Source organism: Strigops habroptila, chromosome 1, assembly GCF_004027225.2.
Source record: "Strigops habroptila isolate Jane chromosome 1, bStrHab1.2.pri, whole genome shotgun sequence".
Classification (NCBI taxonomy): Eukaryota; Metazoa; Chordata; class Aves; order Psittaciformes; family Psittacidae; genus Strigops; species Strigops habroptila.
The window spans coordinates 13,138,133-13,165,043 of record NC_044277.2 but is presented as its reverse complement, the minus strand read 5'-3'; the positions used below and the strand labels follow the sequence as shown (position 1 = coordinate 13,165,043).

The following is a 26,911-nucleotide window of genomic DNA, read 5'->3' as shown; positions in this document are numbered from 1 at the left end:
TTACTGTCAGCACCAAAAGTCAAAAAACCAAATCTAGACATTTCTAAAGAGCAATTAAAAACTAATCTAATACTAATTTCATCTGGGCAAGTAGTTCAACAGTATGTATATGACCATTCTCATATTGCTTGTCAAATTTCCATTAATTTAGTTTCTATTCTCGCATACGAGATCAACAAATTTTAGGGGAAGGGGAAAGTAGCTTTGGAACTTTCTTTTTGAGAGCCTCTTCAGACACCTGAGGTGAAAGCGCCCAGTTCCCCTTTTACTAAATCTCTCACCTTCAACTCTGGTTTTAGAGACAACTAAGCTGCTCCCAGGTAAAGGGTATGAGAATCAGTAGCATTGGTGTTTCATGCATGCTAGAGAAAAGCCAGTAATTCACTTTAATAGGCTAAACAATCTAAACATGAATGTGTCAGATTTTTAAGGTGATTAAGCTACTGATCCTTTTAGATTAGTGTCCAGTTACTGCCTATGGTTAAAACCTAATGCAGAGGACAGCAATTTTTTTCTCAAGTATCCGAGTGGCTTTTTGTCCACAGGAGTTTAGATTCAGCTCTGGTAGCCTTAACTATCTTCAAGTCTCCTGTTAAGTGAAATGCTACACAAAATCCTGAGATATTTTATGCCCTTACTATAAAAAAAAAGTTACCAGTGATAATTGCCAGGTTTCAATGAGGGTTAATGATCTCCAGATAGTTATTGGAATTCCTACTGAGAGCCACAAAAGCCACAGAAAATGAACTTCCAGAGGGATTCCTTGAAGAGTACATTGGAACAGAATTGGGCTCCATGGGCAGGATAGCTTTTTCCTGGTTTATAGTTTGTTTTTAGGAAAAAGTAAGACTGGCTCCAGTCTTTCACAGAAGTTTGTGTTGGCCACCTCTTCTCTCAACACTGACACATGGCAGCTTGGCTTTGTGAAGGAAGACGAGCATTCAAGTTGTAGGGGCAGTACTTATTCCTATTACAGAAACACCCCATAGCCCAAGATAAGAACCAAACACTGCCATATGAGGAATGATACAAACACAACCAAAAAACTAAAAGCTGCACACACACACTCTGCAACTAAGCAGGAACTAAGAAAAAGGCTGGAGGAATATGTTTATTTCAGTGCAGAAAAAAAGCTTATGAGTAAACTCAAGATGGTCCTTATAAAAATAGCTCAAGACCTCATCATTTTCAGAGGAGATCTTTATGGTTTTCTTTCTGAGAGTCTCAATATAGCTGGACTAACTACTCCCACAATTTTATCTGAAGAAATTAACAGGCAAAAAAATTCATTAAAAAACCCCACCTGCCAGCATCTTGCAATTATAAAAGTATTGTTTATAGCATCATTTCAGCCCCATACCAGGATATGTCTGGCATCTTCTTCAGCTCTGTTACTACTACATCCCAGAACTAATTTGAGTAACTAAGAATAGAAACTTACACTAGAAATTGGAGAATTGTGCAAGATAACTAACAAGATAACAAACAGAAAGCAAAACTGTGGCTGAGAGGTCATCTTAATCCCAATGCCTTTCTGTTTACCAGCGCCTACAAATCTGTTTACTAGTAACATCAGCAGTAGGCTTCAAGTTGCCAGACGTTGGCAAGGCTGGCTTTAAGGAGCACAAACCAAGGGAAGAACTGGAAGTTAACATTAGCACAAGATGTGTACAAGGATTATCAGAGCCATCTGTGGTTCACGTGGTGTCCAACATGCTTGTGTTTCATCACCTACAAACTTTTCTTTGTGGTGACACTGTGATTCTCTGCTTTGAAAGCCATTAAGCGTTGCTGATGAACTACCAAGAATCAGTGTCCCATGCCATGGAGCGGGACATGCAGTGTCAATACCGGGATCCTGCCCAGCCCATGCTGCTCAGATGAAACAGAATTACGGCTTCAGACCAGGCTCTGCAACCCCCTGCTTCAAGCAGGATGTACAGATGGGTGCCAGAAATCAGTCAAGTTACTCAGAAAAAATAAACATTAAAAAGGTGTTTGGTTTTCTTAAACCAAATTTCAGAGTTTACAATACATCAAGTTTTAAAAACATCAGAAGTGCCCAAGGACTTTTTTCCCTGAAGGACAAGTAAGAGGCTGTCTGGCCCAAGCAGAGTTCCTATGAAGGCTGGCAGTGGAACAGGCGCTCAGTATGCACAACCAGCACCAGCCCCACTGCACTCCTGGAAATCAGACGGTTCTGCTTTCTTCAGCAAAACTCTCAGGAATGCATCCATCTAACTGGAACAACACAGAGTGGCTGTTCTATATATTTGGTAACATTCTTATTTAAATACTTCTTCAAAAACAATTTCCTGCTTTTAAAACTGTCTAAAAACATATATATATATACCCAGACAGTTAAACAACTTTAAAATTGCATATAACAGGAAAATTTACACATGAATCTGACGTATTCTTGCTTTTATGGAACAGAATTGTTTGCTTAGTCATACGTGACTGGCAAATTCTGTGATGATTTCTGTTTAAAACTCATTTAAAAGCCATTCAATCTGAAACTTCAAATACACTTGAAATAATGGTTTCATTCATGGTAAAAAGCTACAAAATCAAACTGTCAAAGGAACTAGTTTTTAATCTTTTTTTTCCCTCTTAATGTGTCTGGAAAAGACATAATTTAACTTTCCTGTATCTACACGGTTTTCCACCATGCTTATTTCAGACCTCTCCATCAAGGATCTAAGAGAGAAGCTCTGCACAACCTGGGAAGTCAATTGGTCCCAGTTAGGGGTAAGAGGAAAGAATGCTCAAAGAAAACCACTCTCAGTGGAAATATTCTGACATTTAGTTCTCTGCTTTCATAGAGCAGGATCCCACTTGGTGTCCTATCACGAACTCTGCTGTGGTGGAAAGAGGGTGACAGGAAGGCTCTCCACTCTGGAAAACAAACCATTTGCTAGGTTTTCCACACCAGACCTGTGCTTTCCTTAAAAATCATTTCCACTTGGATATTGTATATTTGTCTATGGTGTGTCAGGCTCCAATTACCAGCAAAACAGCCTTGAAAAACGCATCTGTAGCAAGACACTTTGACACAAAATATAGGCAGAAAATCCAATGAGATCATTAGCAGCACCGAACATGTCCTCTTCACATTCCAAATTAAAATTACTTATATTATTACTTCAGATTAGAGAGAAAAAGGCTCTTTTCCTCCTAATACTAGTAACTTCTCATATAAATTCAGTACTTTATGTTCATTCCCTATTATGTCTTACAGCTATTTTATATACAGTGAGGGTGTAAGTTTTAATGTAAAACCTTGAAGATTAATTTTCTTCTTGCAATTGTGTTTACCTCTATAGCCTTGCATACCTTTAATCAAGATATGCTTTTCATTTGATTTTTTCCATTAAAGGACACAACTATTTTTAAAGGGCTAATGACAACTACATTATTTCTTTTCCATTGAAAGATGTGCCACGAAGAGTTTCTCCATCTAACTCCCTTTTGGTTTTTTTAGTCACTCTCAGAGGAATTTAATTCCCTTTTGAACCTCTACTCTTTGTTAAACAGAGCGGTCATCAGGCTCAGAATTCCATGGAAGATAAATAATAACTAAAAACAAAAGTCACGTAAGGCAGGAAGACTTATTAAAACCATCTGAAGGAAAAAAAAAACCAAACCAAACCAAAACAAAAAAGGATTTATAGTTTTTCTGCATCCTTCATTTTCTGGTTTAGTGTAGGGACTACTCTTACTGCTTGGAAACTATCTATAGGTTCTGCAGAAGCTCACAGACCAAAGCACACAACAGTAAACATATAGGCCTTTTACACCCCAAATGCAGGACAAAGAGGACAAGAAAAGGCTACTCATTTTAGCACTATGTGCTCTCACCCAGACTTCCAAGATCCTAGTACAGTGTAACAAGCAACAGCCCAAGGAAAAGCCAAACAGGACTAACACTACTAGCAACATATGCACTGGGGGATCCAAACACAGTTTATTAAAATATTGATCTATTTTAATATCTACATTTGTTCACTTTCATCATATATAAAGAACCATAGACTAACTGGGACTTATTTCAGTATTACACCAGGTTGCTCAAGAAGTCGTGCAAACAAGTTTTGAGCATCTCCAAGGCTGGAGATTCTACAACCTCTACAGGCAGCTGGAAAAGAGTAAGATGATGAGGAACCCAAACAGAAAGCCAGTTTTGTGTTCTGAGATACAGATGTGTTCCTGCAATATTTGGATTTCCAAAAAACAACTCATGTTCCCTTTATATTTATATATATATATATATATATATATAAAAAAGACCCTCTTCTGAAACAATTTTGGTGTCAGGTAGTTGGCTTTTTTTGGGACATCTTAAATTATAAAGAATATCAGATTTATACAATATCATTTTAACTAACTTTTCTTTGCTCTGTTGAACAAAGCTGTCACTATTTTGTCCCTTTTTGGACTCGTTTTTAAAAGAACGTTTTTGCTACATGCCTCTAAAAAGCTGACACCATTAAAGAACATGTAAATATTTAAATCTTTGTTGCTTTTACATTCTTTCAAAGGAATAATGAAAACACTATTTCTTCCATGGGCTCACACACACTGAAAAAATTCAGAACACAGTCTATTACAGTTGGATATTCACGCAGCCTTTCTATTAGTGCCTCTGGAGTAAAGGTGCTTATTCTCAGACACTTCAGCTGGCACTTTAATCAGAACAGTGACCACTACAATTCACTTTAAGACCCCTTTTACAGACTTTTGATTTTTAATTTATAACCCCAGAAAGTTATTTTACCAAATTTGCTCAATTCTGTATCTTTTATTTCACAACTAATCCCTTCCCCACATGGCACTTTGAGTGATAGAGAACCACAATAATATATTTATTCCCTCAGTCAGGAAAAGCATTATTATTTTTCCCATTAATTCAAATTGAAAACTCTTCCCAACATCAAAACTTCCAGAGAAGTGAGCTGAAGGTTAAAGTAAAACTTATCTGACACTAATATCTCGCAGTCACAATGGCCTGGTTGCAGGCCAGGACAAGAAGCTGAAATTACAACAGCAACGGGCCCTGCGGCTAGGAGATGGTAGATAACCACCACTATTCTTGATCCCTCTGCTAGGACTTACCAGTTCCTGAGGGCAGAAAAGAGGGTAGGACTACAGTCCAACACAGCAAAGGTATGGTAATATGTCCTTCTGCCTTTAAAAGTGGCTCTAACTAGCCTCTGTAACTGGTATGGAGTAAAAAAGGCTGCATACAAATAGCACCAAAAATCAATCTGGATGAGACTGCAGAGGAAAGAAGTATGAAAAAGCAAATGCATATTTTCTCTGTGTTTTGTATTCCTTCAGAGGAAATGGTTCCAAGAAATGATGGGAGGGGAATTCTAAAGTGAAATCTAGCTTCAAAAGTGTTCTTACTTGCAGATTTCCCTCAAGGATCAACATGCTCAAGCAGTCTTCTCAATGCTGACATGAAGCTATTAGGAAACTTAGTTTGACAGCAGTGACTAAATTAGACGGCATCAAATTTACTTGTCCTCTGCCACACACACCTAGATGTCAACACAATTAAGGTGGCTCAGTGCTGAGGAAGTGAAGTCAAGCAAAACTATGGCAGCGTGTGGGGACAAAGAGAAGTATTTCAAAAGCTCTGACAGCATAACACCATTTCCTTTGACAAAAGGGACACTCCCAATTAGTTAAAGCTAAGTGCCAGCTTCCAATTCAATAAATTACTGTGTGACAATCTTTATTAGTATTAGTACTAAAGACAGTTATACCAGAGTATAATATAACATAGGGCATGAGAGGCTTATCAGCTTTACTCTAATGTACCATAGAATTCTGATCACTGGTGCAAAGTCTAAAGTTTTTTCAGGGCTAATCCAATAAGATCTCAAAGGAATAAGGAGATCTCAGCACTGAAACTCCATCCAGTAGTGAGGATAAAACCAAACATAGCGATTTGTATAACTGAAATAGCTTAGAAAAAGCCAAACCCAATCTACCTATTTCCACTCTGTAGAAGGCTTAAAGCATTACTGGATTTTGCTCCCTTTCAACAGAGACTGTAATACTGAGGTTCCTCAGATTACAAAGACCTGATGCACGGACTATTTTAGTATCATCTGGGATCATCTAAATACAACTGATTTTTTAATAAACTTTTGAAAATATTACACACATTCATGAGAATATAGGAAAAATACAACAAAACCCAAGTAATTTCCAAAATGCTGTCAGTGCCCTCCCCATATTTTTAGAACACAGACCTAAGTCAACCCACATCAAGCAAGCACTATCACAAAGGAGAGTTGAGATACTGCTTTTTTCTGTGTGTGTGCAGAACACACTTTTAGGTGCCCCCCATATTCCACTCACATATTTAGGTGTTCTCCAGGTGATATTTAATTTTTTCCTACCAAAATCCACACATTAAAGTCTATATACTGAAAATGAGCAGAAGAGCACAAGTTAGTGCTGATCATCTGGAAGACTGGAGATCATACTATATTTGCTACATTCCCACAGCTCTTTGCCTTAGGCTCATAAAAGATCTGCCCTTTTAGATCACATCAAAGTTCTGTCATCTCAGTGGTAGATGCACAAAGAAAAAGTTGAAGAAACAAGATAAATATACAACAATATTTACAACTTCCTGAGCCATGAGTCACATCTGGAGAACCATATTTAATACCCACTGATGGCCATACACTTCTCATTTTTTGAATCCAACTAAAACTTCTACTCAGAACCTACACAGTTCTGAGATAACAGAAGAAAGAGAAAAAGACAGAGAAAACAACCAAAAAGACAAAATCAAAAGGGTGTGCATCTTTAGTAGTCATATGATACAGTCAACCCTCATGACATCACATCCTTCACCAAATTCAATCACTAAAAGCAGAGGAAAAAAAAAAAAGCAGAGGAAAAAAAAAAGTCTCATCCTGTCTCTGACATGCAGAATCAGTGCAACTCTGTATCACTTCTTTGCATGTGGATGTGCTAGGACAAATAGACATTATACAGAGTTCTAAACAGGCTTTTTCACTTAAGACTAGATAAATGTCACAGGCTAACTTTCTCCTGTTATGACAAGGATTTGCAAGCAAAAACCCACTAACAGTGAGAACTTTGACTAAAAAATTACTTTGGTTTCAATTAAACATGTAACAGAATAATGGAACATTATTCAAGTTTTCCCCTCAAAGGAATACAGATCCTATAAATATATGTGAAATGGATACAGACATTTGTCCTACATATATTCCTAGGATTTCTTTGTATTGGTCTGGCTTAAGCAGTGAGAACTGCTGGCCCATAAAAGGAATTATGAGCTCTGCTTTTGAATTGCAAGAATGTCCTATTCAAGTGTTCGTTTACTTTATCTTATTACCAGTTTTCTTCTGGATAAATTACATCTCTTGTCCACACATCTCTGCTGCCTTATCCCCACTGCCCACAAAGGGTGAAGGCCCTTATGTGCATGTGCCTTATGATGCAGAGAAAATACATGCTGTAATTTAAAATGTTTCATTTACTTAAAAAAAAAAAAACCCAAACAAAAAACAAACCACACCAACCCCCACTCTCCTTTAATATTAATTTGACCAAGCAAAAAGCATCAGGCCCCTTTCAAAGGTATACAAACAGTTTTCGCCACGCGCTAAAAATTACTTGGTTTCTTTTTTCATGAACGGACCATTTAAAAACACTCTTCTGATGCGAGTTTCCCCTTCTCTTCATTAAGCCTCCTCTCTTTGTTAAAGGCCTCCTTTGCTTAAAAGAGGGTTACTGGTTTAGCTGTTGTACAATGGGTTTTTTTTACTGTACAAGCTTGCGACTATCTAGTCACTACTAGCTACAACTCTAAAGCATGTAGTTGCTGCAGATCATTCTCTAATAGTGTTCTTCAACCAGCTGGACATGAAAATCTATGTGAACTTTTTAAATTCTCCCATGAAAACAGGAAGTATTGAGTTCCGGCACTTTGAAGTCCTACTGATTTGAACAAGACTTAGTGAAACACAGGAGGAACCACCTGAACATCAGAAAACACTTTTTTTACTGTGAGGGTGAATGAGCAGTGGAACAGGTTGCCCAGAAAGGTTGTGGAGTCTCCATCCTTGGAGATATTACAAACGGTCTGGGCAACCAGCTCTAGATGGCCCTGCCTGAGCCAAGGGGTTGGATGAGATGACCTCCAGAGGTCCTTTCCAACCTTAAGCATTCTGTATTCATTCAGCTATCAAGACACCTGAGAGATCATATCTTAAGCAGAAAGCAGACTCATGAGAAATAAGCTGCTAATACCACTTCAGCATCTGACCTCTGTGCATGTGCAGCTAACATGTGGTTCAGTGGAACTACTCAATAGGATGACGTACCATTTGAGACTCATACCAAGACTATTTTTTAGGATTAGTGTAGGAGTAAGTGCATAGGAACACTTTTTTTTCTTACAGGAGAAAGAGAAACAACCTTTTAAAAGCTACTACTAAAATAGAAGTACCAGTAATCTATTTGGAGATAAATCATCAAATTGGTCCTGGAGTTAGCTTATCTATACCTTTCCTCATCTCCCTACTTGTTACATTTCTTCTGAAATTTCATTAATCTAATCGGGAAAGGGGCAATCTTTCAAAATTAATTTCTCTGTTAACTACTGTAATGGGATCCTGAGCCTAAACAGGACTCTCAAAATGAACACAAGAAAAATCACACCGGTACTAACCAGAAAACACCCAGAATGTAATGCATGATTTTCACTAGTGGGTTGACTCAATGCTGCATGTGGTGGTATAAAGCAAACCACAAATAATCATTCATATGCCACACAACTACTGTGGAACTGATTTTGTGCATGGAAAAGAAACTATTTATCAATATAAATATGTGGTATATTCCCTGCCAAATATTCACTCTCCAAGGTCTAATTTAGCAGAATTCTTTCCCTTTCTCTGGAGAAACTCGGAAGGGTCCCCCACCTCCTCCCGCAATGAATCACTCCCTCACAGAGCTGCATGGTGTTTCCTTTGGCTATGGCTAACAGTTACATATTATAGAGCACAACTCATATAAAGTAATGAAGTGTTTTACTCATCTTTTATTAAACAGACTTTGATGAAGTAAAGACTTGAAAACATGTTTTTAAGTAAAGCTTTTCTCCTTAAAAGAAAGGCCAGAAATACAAAAGCCTTAGCAACCACTCATTTTAATATGAATGTTCTTTGCTTTAATGATCTCCTCACTCTCAAAAAAAAAAAAAAAGTAGCATAATAACACAACAGCAAAAGTATTACTTTTTTTTATTAATGATAATGTGAGAGCCTATATAGTATATATTCAGTTAAAGTATTCTTTTAAAAAAAATCTGAGATACTTACGGAGTCCAAACCTTTGGAAAGGCAGCAACTTCTTCTGGTGTATATTCATCTAACCTCTTGGGGACTACACGTGGCTGAGGAATCTCTTGTAGAAGATTCTTCTCTATATCTTCTGGAATAACCTGAGGAAGGTGAGCACAGTCTTAGCTATCTCCTTATTTTAAAAAAATAACATCACTCTCCTCCCCCCACAAATCCAGACCCAAATCTGTTCACACTACTGCATTCTTCATGCTAAGTTTTTGACCTAAATAGAGGCATGTCTTATATGTCATAAGTTTGGGAAATAATAAAGACAAAAGCATCAACATTTCTACTACATTTAGATACATAAATAAAAAGCAGCTTTATTTTTCTTAATTTATCTTGACAAGAGTTTTGCTATTGCTAACACTCCCTCTTCACCTCCAAATCACACAAGAATGAAAAGCTAACTTCATGACTACTCACATCATCTGGGAACAGGTGCAGCCTCTGCATCATAGTTCTTCTCTGAAGGTTTTTTGGAAGCATTCTATAAATAGTGAGTTTAACAATCTGAGGAAAGAGAACATGGTAACAAACAATCAGACAGGCTACAAATAACACAAAAAGGGTAAGCTGTGTTTCCCTCTGCCCATTCCACTTGTCACTGAACCTCTTCTCAGTTAACTTCTTCAATGCTGAAGAATTCTGGCACCATATTCAAAGGTGCTCTAGGCCTCTAGACTTCTGTTTTGGAAAAAGAAATACTAACTCCCCATCATATAAACACATACTCTCTATCAGCCAGATAGAAAATTTGAGCTCAGAAAGAAAAGAGCTATATTTAACATTGTGGATAATTGCATATGATCATGCAACTTTGAAAAGAACTGAGAAGCTTTGGGTAATTCTGCACCATATTGCACATTTATATACATGTTATTGAGGAAAAAAAACCAACCCAACAAAAAACAGACAGACTCTAACAAATTTACCAAGTGTTCCCAGCAATTAGTCTAACACATATTTGCTGTGTTTGACATTTCTATATAATTAATGAATCCTATCTTAAGCAAAGCTGACACACCAATACATTGCATCATGAACATACTATATATAATTTATTCCCTTGTTATTAGTTCCAGATGAACAATCTCAATTCTGAGCATCAGGAATGAATGGAATCTGTACATCTACACTAGATTGTGCTTATTGAAAAGTAACAAAATTCAACAAGATTTCTCTTGGACTCTAGTATAGACGTAATTTAAATACAAAACACATCACTATGGAGTTCACCCAGAAGGGAACGTTTGTAAATATAAAACAAAGCATGCAACTGGAGGAGACAAAAAGGTTTTTATAAAGGACAGCAATGCATTTAGGGTTAGACCTTTGTGCAATTTAGTAAGTAGAAGGTGTGCTCCACGCCACTCTGACATAAAGTAGCTCCACATCAGGAGCTGCCCTGGCATGCTTAGTGCAAAGTTAAGCTGAAGTCAATAAGCCACACACAAATGTAGTGCACCAAGTACAAACAAACCACCCAGGCATCCAGGTATTTTGAAAAGTGTATTGAGCAAACTTGCTTCCTTTTATAAAATGAATTAAAGGAATTAAATTGAAATACTAGAGACAATGACTAATACTGATTTCCCAGCTGGAACCACGTAATTATGGTAGAATGATTAATCCTTGCATGTGAAATTAATGGGAAGTGCAGGTTCTTAAGCTTGCAGGCATTTCTACATGGATTCTGAAGTTAGCCAACACTCAAGATAATTTGGCCCCAGTATTATTTTCATTTTGCCATGTAACAGACAGTAACATTGTCTTAGGATCCTACTAAACATATACTAAAAGCATTGAGAAACTCAGAAGTCATTTAGAGAAGCCTCAACATCCTGACAATTTTAAAATGTTATGCAGCCAGTACCACAAACCTGTGGACAAATATAATAAAAATATAGATGATAGAAAAAATACACCAGGTTGGGCAGAGTAATCTATAGTGTTGATACCTTCTCTAAGAAAAATTAATAAGCAACTAATAAAAAAAGATGAAAACTAATGCTTTTAAGGATAAAAACTATTCATGCTTGTACAGCAAACTACAGTTTATTGTGTCATGCGCTTAGACAAAGAACACTACAAGATGAAGATAAAAAATGAACTGTGAGTGGTTTACTTCACTGAGTACTGAAAATCAAGTAAGACATCATAACAATATAAGAAAATACATAGATATTAACAGCAGCTCATGTGAACAGCCCTTTTACCATTAATCATTTTCATGTCATATACTTATTTTCCTTTCTACCCAGTATTTTTCCTTATAGCCAACGAAAGATCAAAATAAATCACATCTAAAATGACAGATCCAGAGATTTCACAACACATTGCCTGTGGGGATATTTTTCCCTATCTAAAAATTACTTTTAACTTCAGATTGTGATAGAACCAGTACTAATTCCTTAGATTAGTAAACTGTACATACACATGGTCTAACATATGACCTATGACCTAGAGATACACAGAGCTAGTTATTTAATGATTTCACTCCAATAAAAAAGAGAGACTTTAAAATATTTTGATGACCATCATTAAATGTTTTACTTCTTCAAACAGTCAATGTTTGTGTCTCATTTTTGATCTTCCTCTGCAGCATGTGGCACAGACACCTGTGGAAACAAACCAGTGAGCTGGACGAACAGCTGGTCTATTCTGGTTGTGGATACTTCTGCCTGGTAAACCCGATCTGATTTTTTTAGCCACATTACAAAGAGAACAGTTCAGTTGTAAAAATGTGCCTATTAAAAAGCCATACTGGAAAAGAAAGACTGATTTATACGCTTAAGTTAAACAATGAAGAAATACTCTCAATGTTCTATATTGTCACTGCAGAACTGACAACCTCAACAGACTAACACGAAAGCAGGACTTTAAGATTGATAAAGGATAACGAATGATCATAGATAATTATATCTTCAATAATAGTTTCTATAGATCATGCGGTAAGTGCAATAAGCATAATTCAAGGTATGCTTTGGTCCATCTGCCAATCTCCATGCTGTTCAAGAATTCATGTGGCTTTCTGTGCCCTCTCACACATGCAAGCAGTGCGTTACCATAAGATCTGCAATAGAAAAATCACCCCCACATGAAGCACAAACCATTTTTTCTGCCAGGCAGGCCCATAGAACAGTTTGGGCTGGAAGGGACCTTAAAGATCATCTACTTCTGATCCCCTGCCATGCGCAGGGACACCTTCCACTAGAATAGGTTGTTCAAAGCCCCATCCACCCTGGCCTTGAACACTGCCAGGGATGGGGCATCCGCAGCTTCTCAGGACAACCCGTTCCAGTGTCTCACCACACTCACAGAAACAATTTCTTTCTAATATCTAATCTAAACCTATCCCATTTCAGTTTAAAACCATTCCCCCTTGTTCTGTCACTACAGGCTTTGATAGTCTTTGTCCATCTTTCTTGTAAGTCTCCTTTACATACTGAAAGGCCATAAAAAGGCCTTTCCGAAACCTTCAGTTCTCCAGGCTGTGTAATCCTAACTCTCAATCTTTTCTCATACGATAGGTGCTACATCCCTCTGACCATTTTCATGGCCCTCCTCTGGACCTGCTCCAACAGATCCATGTCTGTTTTGTGCTGGGGACCTCAGAGCTGGATGCAGTACTCCAGGTGGGGGTCTTACCAGAGCAGAGTAGAGGGGAAGAATCACCTTCCTTGACCTGCTGGGCACACTCCTTTAGATGCAGCCCAGCCACAGGGGCTGCTCTCAACCCCTTCATCCCTCAGCCTGTACTGGTACAGGGGCTTGCTCTGACCCAGGTGCAGGACCTTGCACATGGCCTTGTTGAACTTCACGAGGCTTTCATTAGCCCACCTCTGAAGCCTGTCACGGTCCCTCTGGATGGCATCCCTTCCCTCTGGTGAACCAACTGCACCACTCAGCTTGGTGTCATTCGCCAACTTGCTGAGGGTGCATTTGATCCCACTCTCTATGTCACTGCTGAAGATATTAAATCCTTGCCTGATCCAGAGCAGGAAACTGGACTTCACTGTTAGTGTCTCCTGTCCTGGAGCTTCAATGCAACTGAATGAACTGTCAGATGAAACAAACTTGAAACTTACTAACTAGACATTTCAAACAGCTCATTTTTTAATTTCATGTTTTTGTGGTTATCATAGAGCCTTTAATGGCTGAGCCACTTAAAAATATGGCCATCTGTATGTTACACCCATGTGGAAAACAAGAGGAGCAATAATCTTGGGTTTGAGCATGCATGTTCCCTGCCCCAGCAACCCACAGTAGAGGCAAAGAGGGAACAAAACCTCAGCTTCTGCAAGTGATAATAATTTCCTTGCTGGAACAGTTCAAAGGCAAATGCCTACCTCCCACTCCTCAAGCTCATTCATCTTGGTCAAGACGAAAAAGAGAGAAAAATTAAAAGGCCAAAAAAAAAAAAAAAGGTGTGTAGAGGTGGTGATAACCTATTATTTGAGATTTGTAAAAAGCCAAGTGTATTACTAAGCAAGCTGGAGTGTAAATTTAAAAGGTCGTACTACTCTGTACCTATATTATAGATTTATTGCAAGTTTGTTAGTTGAACTACAGAATAGAAGGCTATACAGGGAGCTAGAACAGAGAAGGTAGTGCTGGAAAACCTATAGCTTCCTGCATTGTAATTTCTGCCTCAAAGACTTCTACAAGCCAAAACAAATCCAAACCCAGCTCCCGGAAAGACTAAGTTTACATCCAGCTCCTTGCCCCAAATTCTGCCTAGAGCCAGAACCTCACTCTAATTGGTGCGATGACAAGCCAAAGAAGTTAGTAAAGTACAGGCTTAACTGAAGTTCTAAGGACTGCTTTTGCAACTTGAGTAAGGTTGTGTAACAGAAAAGGCAGATCCAACCAGCAATATTTACAGGGTGTTAAGTAAGGGCTCTCCTGTTACCTGAACATGCTCAAGTTTTACTAAAAATATACCAACCCTAAATGAAAAAGGTATGGAATTGCAAGAAGTAGTTTGCTACCAAGCTCATGCAAATCCCAAACCCAGCTTCAATGCTCCCTGAAAAGCACACATCTGAACGTACTGTTTTAAGTAATTAACAACAACAGAATCTTTCTACGTGTTTGTAATATACTTCTAATAAAAGACAATTCTCATCATTTTCTATGTGATTATGTTTACTTTGTACTACTAAAATAACGAGAGTTTAGTTTTACACGAAAGGTATAAACCCCAGCTGATTTCTGTGGGATTTCAGATTGGCAAAGAGGTCTCCCTCCCTATAGGTCTCACTGCATCCTCAGTTTCAGTTTAAAACTGACTAGTACAGTTTAACAGTTTATTCAGTTCTTTATGGATTCCAACTGCCTCATCTCCCCTGTCCTTTAGTACTAGCAACCTGCAAAATTCCATCATATCTTCGTAAATACTCGCTCCTAAAGGCCATGACACTCTCTCCAAGACATCTACCATCAGATGTATACAGCCACCAGAGCAATAATATTTAGGGATTTTTAAAGTACTGGAATGCTGTTTGCCCCAATTTCTTTTTAATTACAAAATTCCTATGGCTCTAGTTACAATTGTCACCTTGAATATTGCAAGTTGGCTAATTTATATACTTACAGCATAGACACACTCTTAATCAAAGTTATATGACATCAGGTTTTTAGTTTCAATGTAAAGGGCTAATTAGGAGCAAAGGAATCTGAAGGCAGCTCTAGTAAAACTCTTGCCCTTTCAGTCCCTTACTATATGGTCTAACATTTTATGAGTACAAATAAATTAAAAATACATTTATTTGAAACGCTGTGTGAGGCTTGAACATTTTAAGTTTGTGATAGGCCTTGGCTCATGTGCAAGTTGCAGACTATGCCTGATGCAAGTTCTGAGAAAGATTCTTTGCCAGATATAACATACTTTAAAGAAGGAAATCAACAGAGCAATACCACTCCTAGTCCTGAGAAGCAAAAAATAATTGGCTGAATTTCCAGAGGAAAATCTACCCTAGCAGCTGAATGAAGTCCAATAATCGCCAGGAAGCATCTCTAGAACATGGGAAGGACACAGTGTTCCAGAGAAAACAAAATGATTAATTACAGGGCATAAAAAACAAACCCTAGAATAATTTCAGGAGATACACCAGTTACTCAGAGATACAGCATGGCTCTACATCTTCATTCTACCAGTTCTTGCATTTCTGTTCTGTACACGATACCGTTCTTCTCACCACGTGTTATAAAAGCATACAAAGGACTTCATCTTTTTACCTCCCACAGTTGTACAAGTAGTACAGCAATAGTGAATTTACTTAGTACTGTCATAAGAATTATTTGGTCCCAGACAAATTAAACTTCCATCACATGTGATTTTGCTTTCCACTACTGTTCAGCACTAAAACTTAGAAGTTTATTGTGTTCTTTAAATTAATATAATAATTTGCCTTGCAAATTCAAATAAGAAATGGATTAAGACTTTTTTAAAAGAAAGAAGTATTTTTGTCTACTCCAAAGCAAAAGACCAAGCCGGCTCTAACTTATTTAGAGCACATAGAGGCTTTAAGATAACAGATTCCACAACAGTATTCTTCTCCCTATGCCATGCTAACTTCTGTGTGCCTACTAATCCAGCCTTTGAAGTTTTGCTCTACTTAATTAAAAATCTTTCTCCATAGTAATAGAAGAAAAAGCTATTTTATCTGGTGTTTCAGTAACTGTCTTTTAGTATGTATATATTATTATATCAACCGTCTCTTACTGACTCAAAGAAAATAGGCTTTCAAATACCAACAGCAAGATTTAACCGTGTTTTCCGTTGAGCTTTTCTTCAAAAGATCATTATTATGCAGATATAATGGCAAGTCTATACGTGCAAGCAGTTGCTAAAGAGGAGTCAAAAGGAGACTTGGAACATTTTAAGCCCCTTAGTATCAGTGCCAGCAGCAGAACAAACGAGAACCCTGACACCCCCGGAGGCTTCCTCACTGCACATTTCCATAGAGCTACCCTGCCTGGCTTAATAATCTTCCCTAGCAGGTACCATTCATTCTGAACAATTATTGCCCATTATTTCTTTGTCAGAGGCAATACAGCCTCTGAATACTGCAAAGGTCAATCCTCTCACTGAACACTTGGTATGAGCCAAACATGACGTTCTCCTTTTTTTGGGGGAGGGGAAGGCCTCCACCAGAAACTCCCCCCCGCCAAAGAAAAGGAAAAGTAAGCCAAGTTTTGCTTACTTCTAAAATTAGAAATAGAGTAAAAATTGATTGAAAACTTTGTCCTAACAGCATCACTACCTGGTTCTACACATGGGATCTGTCAACATCTTTTGCAAGGATTTTAATTAGAAGCTCTAAGATTTTTCCAGAAAGATTTTTCCAAGTCTTTTTTTCCTCCCTCTCACATCTGTGAGGCTTAAAAGTACATCTTTTAGTGTACCTAGTGCTTCGAAGCCCGATTTTGAAAATGTTGGTCTTATGCCCATCAGCATTTTTCCAGCTAAACAAAACTGCTGCAAATTCTATGCATTCCAAACATCTCATCTCAAATAAAATGTTTACCTGTTTCCTTTCTTTTCAAAAGGCTTTCTTGTCAAAGGAAACACACCAAACCTTTCTGACAGATTTTTCTTAGCAACCTACAATGGAAATTACTATTGTCTACTAATATGTATCCTAAGGGAGTAGTAATATCATACAGAGTATTAGCATTGTATTAACCTGAAGAACAGAAAGGGTGTTTTGAACTACAGCAACAAGCTGTTATGTTGCACCTAAAGAACCTATTAGATACTCTTGTCTACGGGTGGTCCAAGAATTTACACTAAATCTAAGTAAGAGACAAAAAAAGGCTGAAATGTGAAGAAGCTATTTTTTTTTTCTTCAATGAACACTTCCTAAAGTAGCCTGGCCAAGTTCAATAGACAAGAGCTATTCTCTGCTATTCTCCAGAAGAGCAGACAACTGAAACTACTATAAGTTTTAAACGGATTCACAGACACTCCCCTGCCCATGCCTCCCAAAGGCACTCAAAGGTGCTAAAGGTAAAAACATGCAGACTATTTACTTTTGATATCTTTTTAGCAAAACACTGTAATTTCAGCCCTTCCACAAAATATTTTTTTCTGAAGTACTGAAAAACTTGGCAGAATGAACATGGAACTTCAAGTTCTATACAAAACATCAACTGTGCAGACCTCTTCTTGTATTCACTGCCCCATATTAATTTAAAAGATATCTGGAAGTGGAAAAAAAATAGTAATGCTTTGTCAATCTCAGACACAAAATTATATATCTGAGATTAAACACTTAGAATAGGCACAGGTTTTTTATGTTTCAACTAAGAAAAAAAGTCCTGGATTGGAAACAGTTGCCATGAGAGGCTCTCAAGACCAGTTTGGATAAGCTCCCAGCAGCCTCATGTGACCTAATAGCTGACATGCTTTGAGTGTGAGGTTGGACTAGAGATCTCCCAAGGTTCTCTCTAACCTGGATCATCCTATGGTCGTATGAAAAAATGCATGTGCATATTCAAAATTCAGCACAAATCCTTCTGAAGCACTAACTACTACCCACAATAAATATAAAGGTCCAAAGTTGGGAAGATAGATATAATGACATCGACCTCCATTAAGCGATAATATCAGATCATCATCCATCCCTGTCTTGGTACCTTATGAAGGAACTAGAAATGATCAAGGATGATAGTGCAGTAAATGTGTCTAAATTCTGACAACCATACTTACGAATTTCAGTCCCCAGTGTAGACATAAATCATATCACTTTGCATCAAATTACACATTAAAACCTTTTTAATTAGCTATTAGCTGTGTACCAGTTTTTCCTAAATCCAGTCTTTCTGTATACTAGAAACAATGTTTAAACAAAACTATAATGGAAAATAATTTATCATGGGGAATTTTTGAAGTTAGACATGTATGTTTTGTATGTTTGAAGTTAGACATGTAAGTAAAAACAGCGCTAAGCAATACTGCAGTCCTACTATATACACACACTCACAGAATCATACAAGCATTAATCTACCTCTTACATAAACTGAAAATACTCACATCCATTGCTAAACTCTATGTAACACCACGCAAGTTTACAAGGTGTTATGTCAACATCCTTTTCCTTGGAAGTAATCTCTTCCGTTAATTTAATGCATTACTTTCTGTAACAGCACTATTTCCAAAAATAATGACTCATCTAATGAAGCACAACTGGGACGAACTAGCAGGAGACAATAGGACCAAGGGCAGAGAAAAAGTAGTAGCCTCCAGGATGAAAACAAGGCTTTACAGAATGCAGACTTTGATTCCATAGAAAGACACAGTCTACTTCCTACAACCTACCTCTTTCCCCTGTCTTCACAGGAACTTAACATGATCAAAAGAGAAGAGGTATCTTTTTAATTCAAGATAGTGATTTATGAAAGTCTCCACAGTAACTATGTGTCACTTAGCTCATATTTTGAAGATCCAAATGTTACTTCGGCTAGGCATTGTTCTCTTTACAGTAATCTTTTTCAGATTTTAATAGCTAGTTCTAAATACAAAACACATTAATAAAATACCATCATAATTTCCACCTTTGTTATATCCCAATGTATTTCATGCCAAAAAATTCACATAGTAAATAAATATTTCTAGTTTTAAAACCACTTGCAAGTCAAAACCTACACAGCCACACATGCAGAATATATCATGAATAACTGCCACCCATTCCTATTAATATGACAAGGACACATATGAGAGACCTTTAGCAAAGGGAGTTCTGAATGCTTCATCTTCAATAGAATGAAAGAGTTAATTGCGGAGGGTGCTCCACAATTATGTTAAAAAGAAGTTTCTCTCTCTAAATCAGACCAAGCCTTGAGCCACATCAGCATTTGCTGAGCCTCTGTCCAACATGCTTTAGTTATTGGCAACGCATATAACCCTCCTCTGTTTGCACAGAAATTCATCTATGAGTCTGGCAAGCAAAGAGGTATTTCAGAATGAATGCCAGAAGGTAATTTATAAAACATCCAAGTCTCAGGTCCTAACAAACAAGTTGTCCTATACTGCCTCCCAGTGCACAGTGTCTGCCTGAAGCTCAAACGAAGAAGGCTGACGAATCAATTTTAGACGTGGAAATATCAATAATTCCCAAAGGAATTACAACTATCTTAGAGCTTGTTCTCAAAAGCATTTAAGTTGTTTTAAAAAATTCTAGACAGAAAATAAAATTGAACTGTGGGATTTCAGTTCACTTTAAATAAAGAATTTGCAAAAGTAAAAATGAAAATCAGACAAATTCATATGGCAGACTGCTTTTTATTGAGTACAATGTCTTGTATAAGAGAGTCTTGGGACAAACCAGGAGTTCTAAATCATAGATGAAAAAGAAAGAATCATTGTCAAACCCCAGGAATTTTACAGCAGATAAAATTTTTTTCTAAGAAAAAGGAAGAAGCATTTTTCTATTTTATATATAACGTGACCCAAGCCAAAGCATTTCAGAGTCAAAAATAGATATCTGTTATTTTCTGTGGTCCTCATACCATGTTCTGAAACACCAGTACTTAGAGACTTCATTCCATGATCCATGCTGATCACCCAAACTCCTAGTAAAATTCCTTAACTGTGTAAGTCAACAACCTAGAATGTTTGTATCTAGCACCCTGTGTTTGTTAATCAGTAACAAACACATCAACACGGATGTTCAGAATTCACAATAGTCTAATACACACCTTTAGTAAAGAGGCTTAATTTCAACATAATCACCATTTCCAATTCTTTCACAGACCATGAACACAAACACAGAGCACAGAAGAAAAGATATTTTTTATAAAATAATCATTTAACAAAACCTACAGTTGAATTTTACTGGAAGGGGCAGTCGTGCTTTCTAACACTTTTAAGATTAGCATTACTCTTGCTGGCTCTTAAAAAAGCAGTAGGGTCAATAAGTTGAAGTACAACTTAGCTAAGTCTAACTTGAGGCGGTTGGCTTGTGAGAAAGGTCAGACCCCTGAAACTAAAAGCAAGTGAATCAGTCACAAATGAGTGAAGCAAATGAACTCGATTTGCTCATCTGGACAGAGTGGAAGAATCACAAAAAGGCACAACCTACAGTCTAACCCTCAAAACATGCTGTTTACAAAAACACTGTCACAAGCCAAGCTTCTAAGAGCCTTTAACAAAATGTGATTTAGCTTTAGATGTACTAAAAGGTGAGCGATCCCTTTTGTTTAGAGGAACTAATTAAATGAAAACAAACCAGCTTTGCAAGTGAAAGGGAAGAAGGGGAAACACTCACAGCAGTTGGATCCTTCAAATGGAGCTGAGTTGCTGTCACCTGTTTGAAACCACCAGGATAGCTACAAAACCAGAACAAACATAAAAGCTTAAAGCTATATGCTCAAGCACATTGTTAGCACAAATATCACTACATCTTGAACAACAGTTTAATGGTATTACAAGCCTTCAAAAAATGAAGTTGTTCTCACTACATTTTATTAGAAAGATTCCATCCTGGCAAGTATCCAAGTTTAACACCATCCATACTTTCTTATTTACTCATTTGGATTATTAAAATGTCTGTGTTTCACAAGCAGATGGATATGTTTTTAAAACTGCTTATGAAGTAGACCATCATAGTTACAGAATACAGTGGGAGTAAGATATGCAAAACTTGGAAGTATTCCAAGATGATCAAGACTCGCAACCAGTCTGTGGCCGACACACTAAACAACCATTTTTAGCAGTATTTATTATTTTCTTACTGTTTTAAATAAAGCTCCATTTTAAATAAAGCTTTAAATAAAGCATGATTTGGTGTGTCCACAGTAATAAAATTTGACTTTTACTGCAATGCATCCATCTTTTTAAAGTCTATGAGATACGGTGAAGTTGCACTAATTTGCACTTATGCATATACAGTCATGCAAGAAATGACATGGATGTCAAGTAAAGCTGGGTTTCGTTTTGATTTAATTACATTATTAGGTATCAACCTGCGTGAAATAAAAATAAACCAAACACCATCAGAACATGCCCTCTTCAGAAACTACACAGATATATAAGTATTTGTTTTAATTATACAATTCTTTTCACTCACTCAAAGCCAACTTAGATGCTTACACAAAGTGTTTTAACTTCTATGGAAGTTTTTAGTGAAAGTTTTTAAGAAGTCAGAAAGGTGGGGGAGGAACGAAAAAAGTGTATTAATTTCCATCAACTGAAGAAGAACTCAGCAATTCAGCAAAGGAATTTCAGGATTGAGACATTAGTACTAGCAAAATTAGCTTTCTCAATGTGATTTATTCATCTCATGACTGCTTACGTTTTGACACTTAGAGATTCTTATCTAGTTGCTGTCATTGTGTAAAATAGGAGCACCAAACTGATTGTTGCCATACAGTCTGTAATGGGTTATTGCACTTCCACCTGTAACAAGTTATGCCTCCCAGAAAAATATACTGTACAGTACTGTATACATAAGTACATCTTGAGAGCATTTCATTTCTCACTAGTTTTTTAATTATTTTTTTTTTATCCTCTGATTCAATAATCAATCTTGATATTTACTGTTAGGTAAATAGGTACTGGTAGGATAAAGTAATTGAAGTTGGCAACTGCATATATCTTAGATGTAAGGTGCCCATAGGAATGTCTTCTGCCGCTTAGTAAACAGAATAATTCCCCTCATTCCATCATTGGGTTCATGGGTTCACACAAACAACCTGGATTACCAAATCTGATCACTTACTCGATTGCTCTGACTACTTTAGAGTTAGATTATTGCCCTAACAACATACACTGGGTGGGAGGGAAAGAAAGAAAGAAAAAGATGTGCATCCCTTTAAATACTGTAACACTAGCAAACAAAACTCCAAACACGTAAGTAGGAATTCCCTTTTGAACCAATATGCTAAAAAAGAATTTAACTATTAAGAAAATGTGACATTAAATCTACCACTAGCTCATTTGAATATTGATTATGAAGCTTACCCAGTATGTGACGAATATACTTTCTGTTCCCATTTGTTACCAGAGAAGGCAATGTGTCTTGTATTTATTATGACAACATGATCTCCGCAGTCACCTACAATGCAGAAGTTAGTGGAAAGTATTAAGAGAACCATAGGGGCAATCAACCAAAATAACTATTAAGCGTGTGAAATATACATAGTAGCATATAAATACGTTTCATAAAATTTAGAATCAAAGATCTGAGCTTTTTGAATCACACCATCCAAATCTCCACCTAAATACCAACCTTCATTACTGTTTTTGTTAGTACTGACAGGTTAGAAGGCAGGTGAGCAGGTAAAACACCACCAGACCAGATAACTAAACTGTTGCAATTATTCAGCAAAGATCTGGAAATCTGGCTTACAGGCAAGTGTATTATTTCATTCAACATATTATGGTGCATATGCACCTGTATTTCAAAAATCCCAGAATAAATAAAAGGTTAATTCTAAGCAAAGACCTAAATATTTGTTTAATTTTCGTTCTCTTATAAAAACAGTACCAACCTTTACTGGAGGATTGAATATTTTGGGTGAAATAAGCAACCTATTCTTTTTGAAGTAGACTGAATTTATGGATAGTGAATGTGTCCTTGAAAATTTCAAATTAATATATTATTTTCCACTGGTGTTTAAACAACATTGTTCACTTCAGGGACAGCTGCACTTAATAGGAAGGAAACAAAAATATTTACCATCTCAAGAAACACAGTCAAATGGCATCCTACTTTTGAAAAATATTCACAAAATATCATGCAAGAAAACTCTTCTTTTAGGCTATTTTTGTTGAAACATAGAATAGTTTGGGTTGAAAGGGACCTTTAAATGTCATCTAGTGCAACAATCCTTGCAATGAGCAGGGACATCTTCAACTAGACCAGGTTGCTCAGAGCCCTGTCTGACCTGACCTTGAATGTTTCCAGGGATGTGGCCTCTTCAACCTCCCTGGGAAAGCTGTTCTAGTGTTATACCACACCCATCATAAAAAATTTATTTTGTATATCTAGACTCAATCTCCCCTTTTTTAGTTTAATAAGTGTGCAGTCCTATCACTGCAGGCCCTACTGAAAAGTTTGTCCTTATAAGCCCCCTTAAAGTGTTGAAAGTCCTCTTCTCCAGACTGAATAACTTCAACTCTCAGCCCTTCCTCATACGAGAGGTGCTCCAGACCCCTGATCAGATTCGTGGCCCTCCTCTGGACCTGCTCCAACAGGTCCATGTCTTTCCTTTGCTGAGAACCCCAGAGCTGAACACAATAACCCAGGTGGGGTCTCACCAGAGTGGAGAAGAGGGGGAAAATCACCTCCCTTGACCTGCTGGACACGCTGCTTTGCATGTAGCCCAGTTGGCTTTCCAGGCCATGAGTGCACACTGCCGGCTCATGTCCAACTTTTCATCCACCAGTAACCGCAAGCCCTCCTCAGGGCTGCTCTCAGTCCCATCATCCCTCAGCCTGCACGGGTACTAGGGATTGCCCCAACCCAGGTGCAGGACCTTGCACTTAACCTTTTAAACTTCATGAGATTCACATGGGCCCATATCTTGAGCTTGTCCAGGTCCCTCGGGCATGTCAACCATTTTCAGGATAAAATATCCAATTATTCTTTTAAGAATTATGGATGTTTTCCTCAAGAAATACACAAAAATAAGTCCCATATATTCTATTACATTATTGTATATGCAGTTCATTACAAACAGCATATGTATTGCACCTCTTCAGATAAAACTAAGCTGCCACAGTAAATCCATTTTATATCTCTGTATATTTACAACTTCAGTAATTCCTATCATACAGTAAAAACACATGCTTCAGGTACATGCATTTTTCCTCCCACATTTTAATTAGGACTAAATGGTAATTAAAGGTACATATTGTCAACTGTTAGCTCACAAGACTGACAAACTACTTGCCAAATCTTTCATTAGAAGACAAGTTTAGAAGACAAGTCTTCGCTGCTGCTTCTAGCTATTATAAACTAACACTGCAGTTTAGAGCAACACCCAGGCCAGACCGGTTTTGCAGGACACTTCCATGTAGCCTAGTCATCTCCTTCAAGGAGGCAGGGAACAGCAGCAAATCCTACCCAAGCAACAGAGCTGGCTCACCTACACCTGCTCACAATCCAACGTAAAGAACCAGATCACCCATCTTTTAAAAAAATCTGGCCCACTATTTTTGACTCTCTATTGTGAAACTGCTCACAAAGACAGAATGCAAGGGCATGCAAGTTAAGAGAATGCAGAGGTGCAGAAGAAACCCAAAAATCCAGATTCAAACCTCCCGAACAAGTTTGTATCCCCTCATTTAAGGCATATGGTCTGACAGCACCTAAAAATATGAGACTGAAAAATAATGAAAGATTATCCCTAAGCCAGAAAATAAATACGTAAGAAGTCAAATTTCTTTCCTTCCCCGACCACAGCATAAATTCTCATCCAGATACTTTTCAACACAATAAATAAATAATGAGTTTATGGAAGGGTATCTGGATACCAAATTAAAACCAAATCAAAACAACCATCCCTCACTATATTATTCTGTTTAAGGAACTGTTATTTCACAGACATGAAAATATTTTTTGATAGCTCAGAAAAAAAAGAATGAAAAAAGTGTTAAATACATCAACCACAAATTCATGCATACTCTGCTCTCTTAGAGAATATCAAATGTCTCTAGCAGTAGCCTACCAATGCCAAACTCAGGTGTAATGCATTTGGTACTGATTTATAGAATACTTCAGATGAAATAAAGTTATCCTTGAAATGACTTTCCAGGATTTTATAACTTCAGGGACACAAAAGAATCAAAGATCTTTCCCACAGGACAACCAAAAACATTTCCTCTCAGTGCCTGCTTTATTTTTCAGACAGCCTTAGTCTCCAGTGACATCTTGTGGATAAGACGTAATTTGTAACAGCAGAATTGGTATTTAAAACCTCTTTAGAACACTACAGCTACTACTTTCTATTATGAAAACCAGGTTTCAGTATGTACATTGTACATGGATGAGGAAAGTTTAATGCTTCCTTTATGTTTCAGTAATGTCTCTTGAAAAATTTGTGTAAGCATTACTGGAAACACTGTACCATCAATGAGTGATCACCTTTTTCTTATCTATAAAGTGCTTATCACTGTGTGACAGGCACTATGGTATATTAAAAGAAACAAACAAGATCACAGGTACACCTTCACTGCTGAATTGTCTTATCCGCCAAAAAGCAAAATGACTTTTTCATGTAAACAAGAAGGTATCTTTCAACAATGATTAAGTCTCCCATTTAAGAATCAGACAGGTTCCAGCCTCATCATCACAGAATGCGTGACGTTAGAAGGGATCTCTGGAGGTCATGTTGTCCAACCCCTCTGCTCAAGCAGAACCAGCTTCTGAACATCTCCAAGGACAGCGACTCCACAAGCTCTTGGGCAACCACTTCAAGACACCCTCACAGTAAAAAAGATTTCCTGATGTTCAGAGGGAACCTCTTGTGTTCCAGTTTGTGCCTTTTGCCTCATGAAGATACAACGTCTCTGCACCTTATTCAGAATGGAGAACCACTCCAAGACTCTGTGGTCTAGTCAAGAACCACCTCAGTGTTTCACTGCGTGCACTGTGAATTAAATCTTGACGTCTAAAATCAATGCAATGAAACATGATTTCGAGGCTTTCAAAAAAATGAAAGCATGACCCACTGTAATTCAGCTACTTAAACCATATATTCATAATGAACTTTATATGGCAAAGATAACAACATAAGGTAGTAGAGGTGTAATAAGGAAAAAGACAAGAAGGAAAACAAAGACATTTATAATTTACAAAATGTAACCTTATATATCAGGCTTGCTTTTAAAGCTGAAATCAGAAGAAAAATACAAGTGAAGGAAAGCAAATTCGCTTTTACCTACTCAATAATACTCACTTAGTGCGTGATAAATAGGTTTATGCCTGCCTTCGAGCCTGATTACAGTCTCAGCTGCTATTTTTCCTGGCGGCTGCAACTTCGCATCGAGGAGATACCAGGCTCTGGCAAAAGTAGCCCATTGCTAAAGAGAAAGAGAAGTAGTACTTAACATAGTAAAAGAACACACTTCCATATGTAAGTTTAACTTCTCTAATTAGATCAAAATTTTATTCACACTCCAAAATACTAGAATAAATACTAATATTCAATAACAACCCCTCCAAATAACCTTTTCATGGATGGAGAACACTGCTACACACCGTGATACACACACTGCTGTGCATGCTTCCAACGTGTGTGGTGGCAACAACACTGAAAGATTACCAGCTCTGAAGATTTTGCTTCAAACAACTAAGACCTCTTGCTAATTGCAATCGCTGTAGGCTATGTAATGCCTGACATCTCTTTCCCTCTCAGTGAAGGACACATCTCTCCTAAAGGTCGCTTTATGAACACGACCAGCCGCAGCCGCCTGCAGCGGGTGCCCATGTCCCGCAGACAGGCCACACGCTGACCGCTCCCGGGTCCTGCCAGCGGGCCCCTTGGGGCGAATACCG

The 26,911-nt window shown here is 37.6% G+C and overlaps 1 protein-coding gene across 1 annotated transcript in view; it reads right to left on the bottom strand.

Annotated features, from left to right (window-relative positions):
- MRPL13 (mitochondrial ribosomal protein L13) overlaps window positions 1-26,911 on the bottom strand; it is a 36,936-nt gene that overhangs the window by 9,638 nt on the left and 387 nt on the right. The window contains exons 2-6 of the mRNA XM_030490111.1: window positions 26,313-26,436; window positions 22,372-22,465; window positions 20,678-20,738; window positions 9,828-9,914; window positions 9,378-9,499 (exon numbers count right to left, since the gene is read on the bottom strand). Coding sequence (XP_030345971.1) covers window positions 9,378-9,499; window positions 9,828-9,914; window positions 20,678-20,738; window positions 22,372-22,465; window positions 26,313-26,436 — 488 coding nt within the window. The remainder of the gene's footprint in view (window positions 1-9,377; window positions 9,500-9,827; window positions 9,915-20,677; window positions 20,739-22,371; window positions 22,466-26,312; window positions 26,437-26,911) is intronic.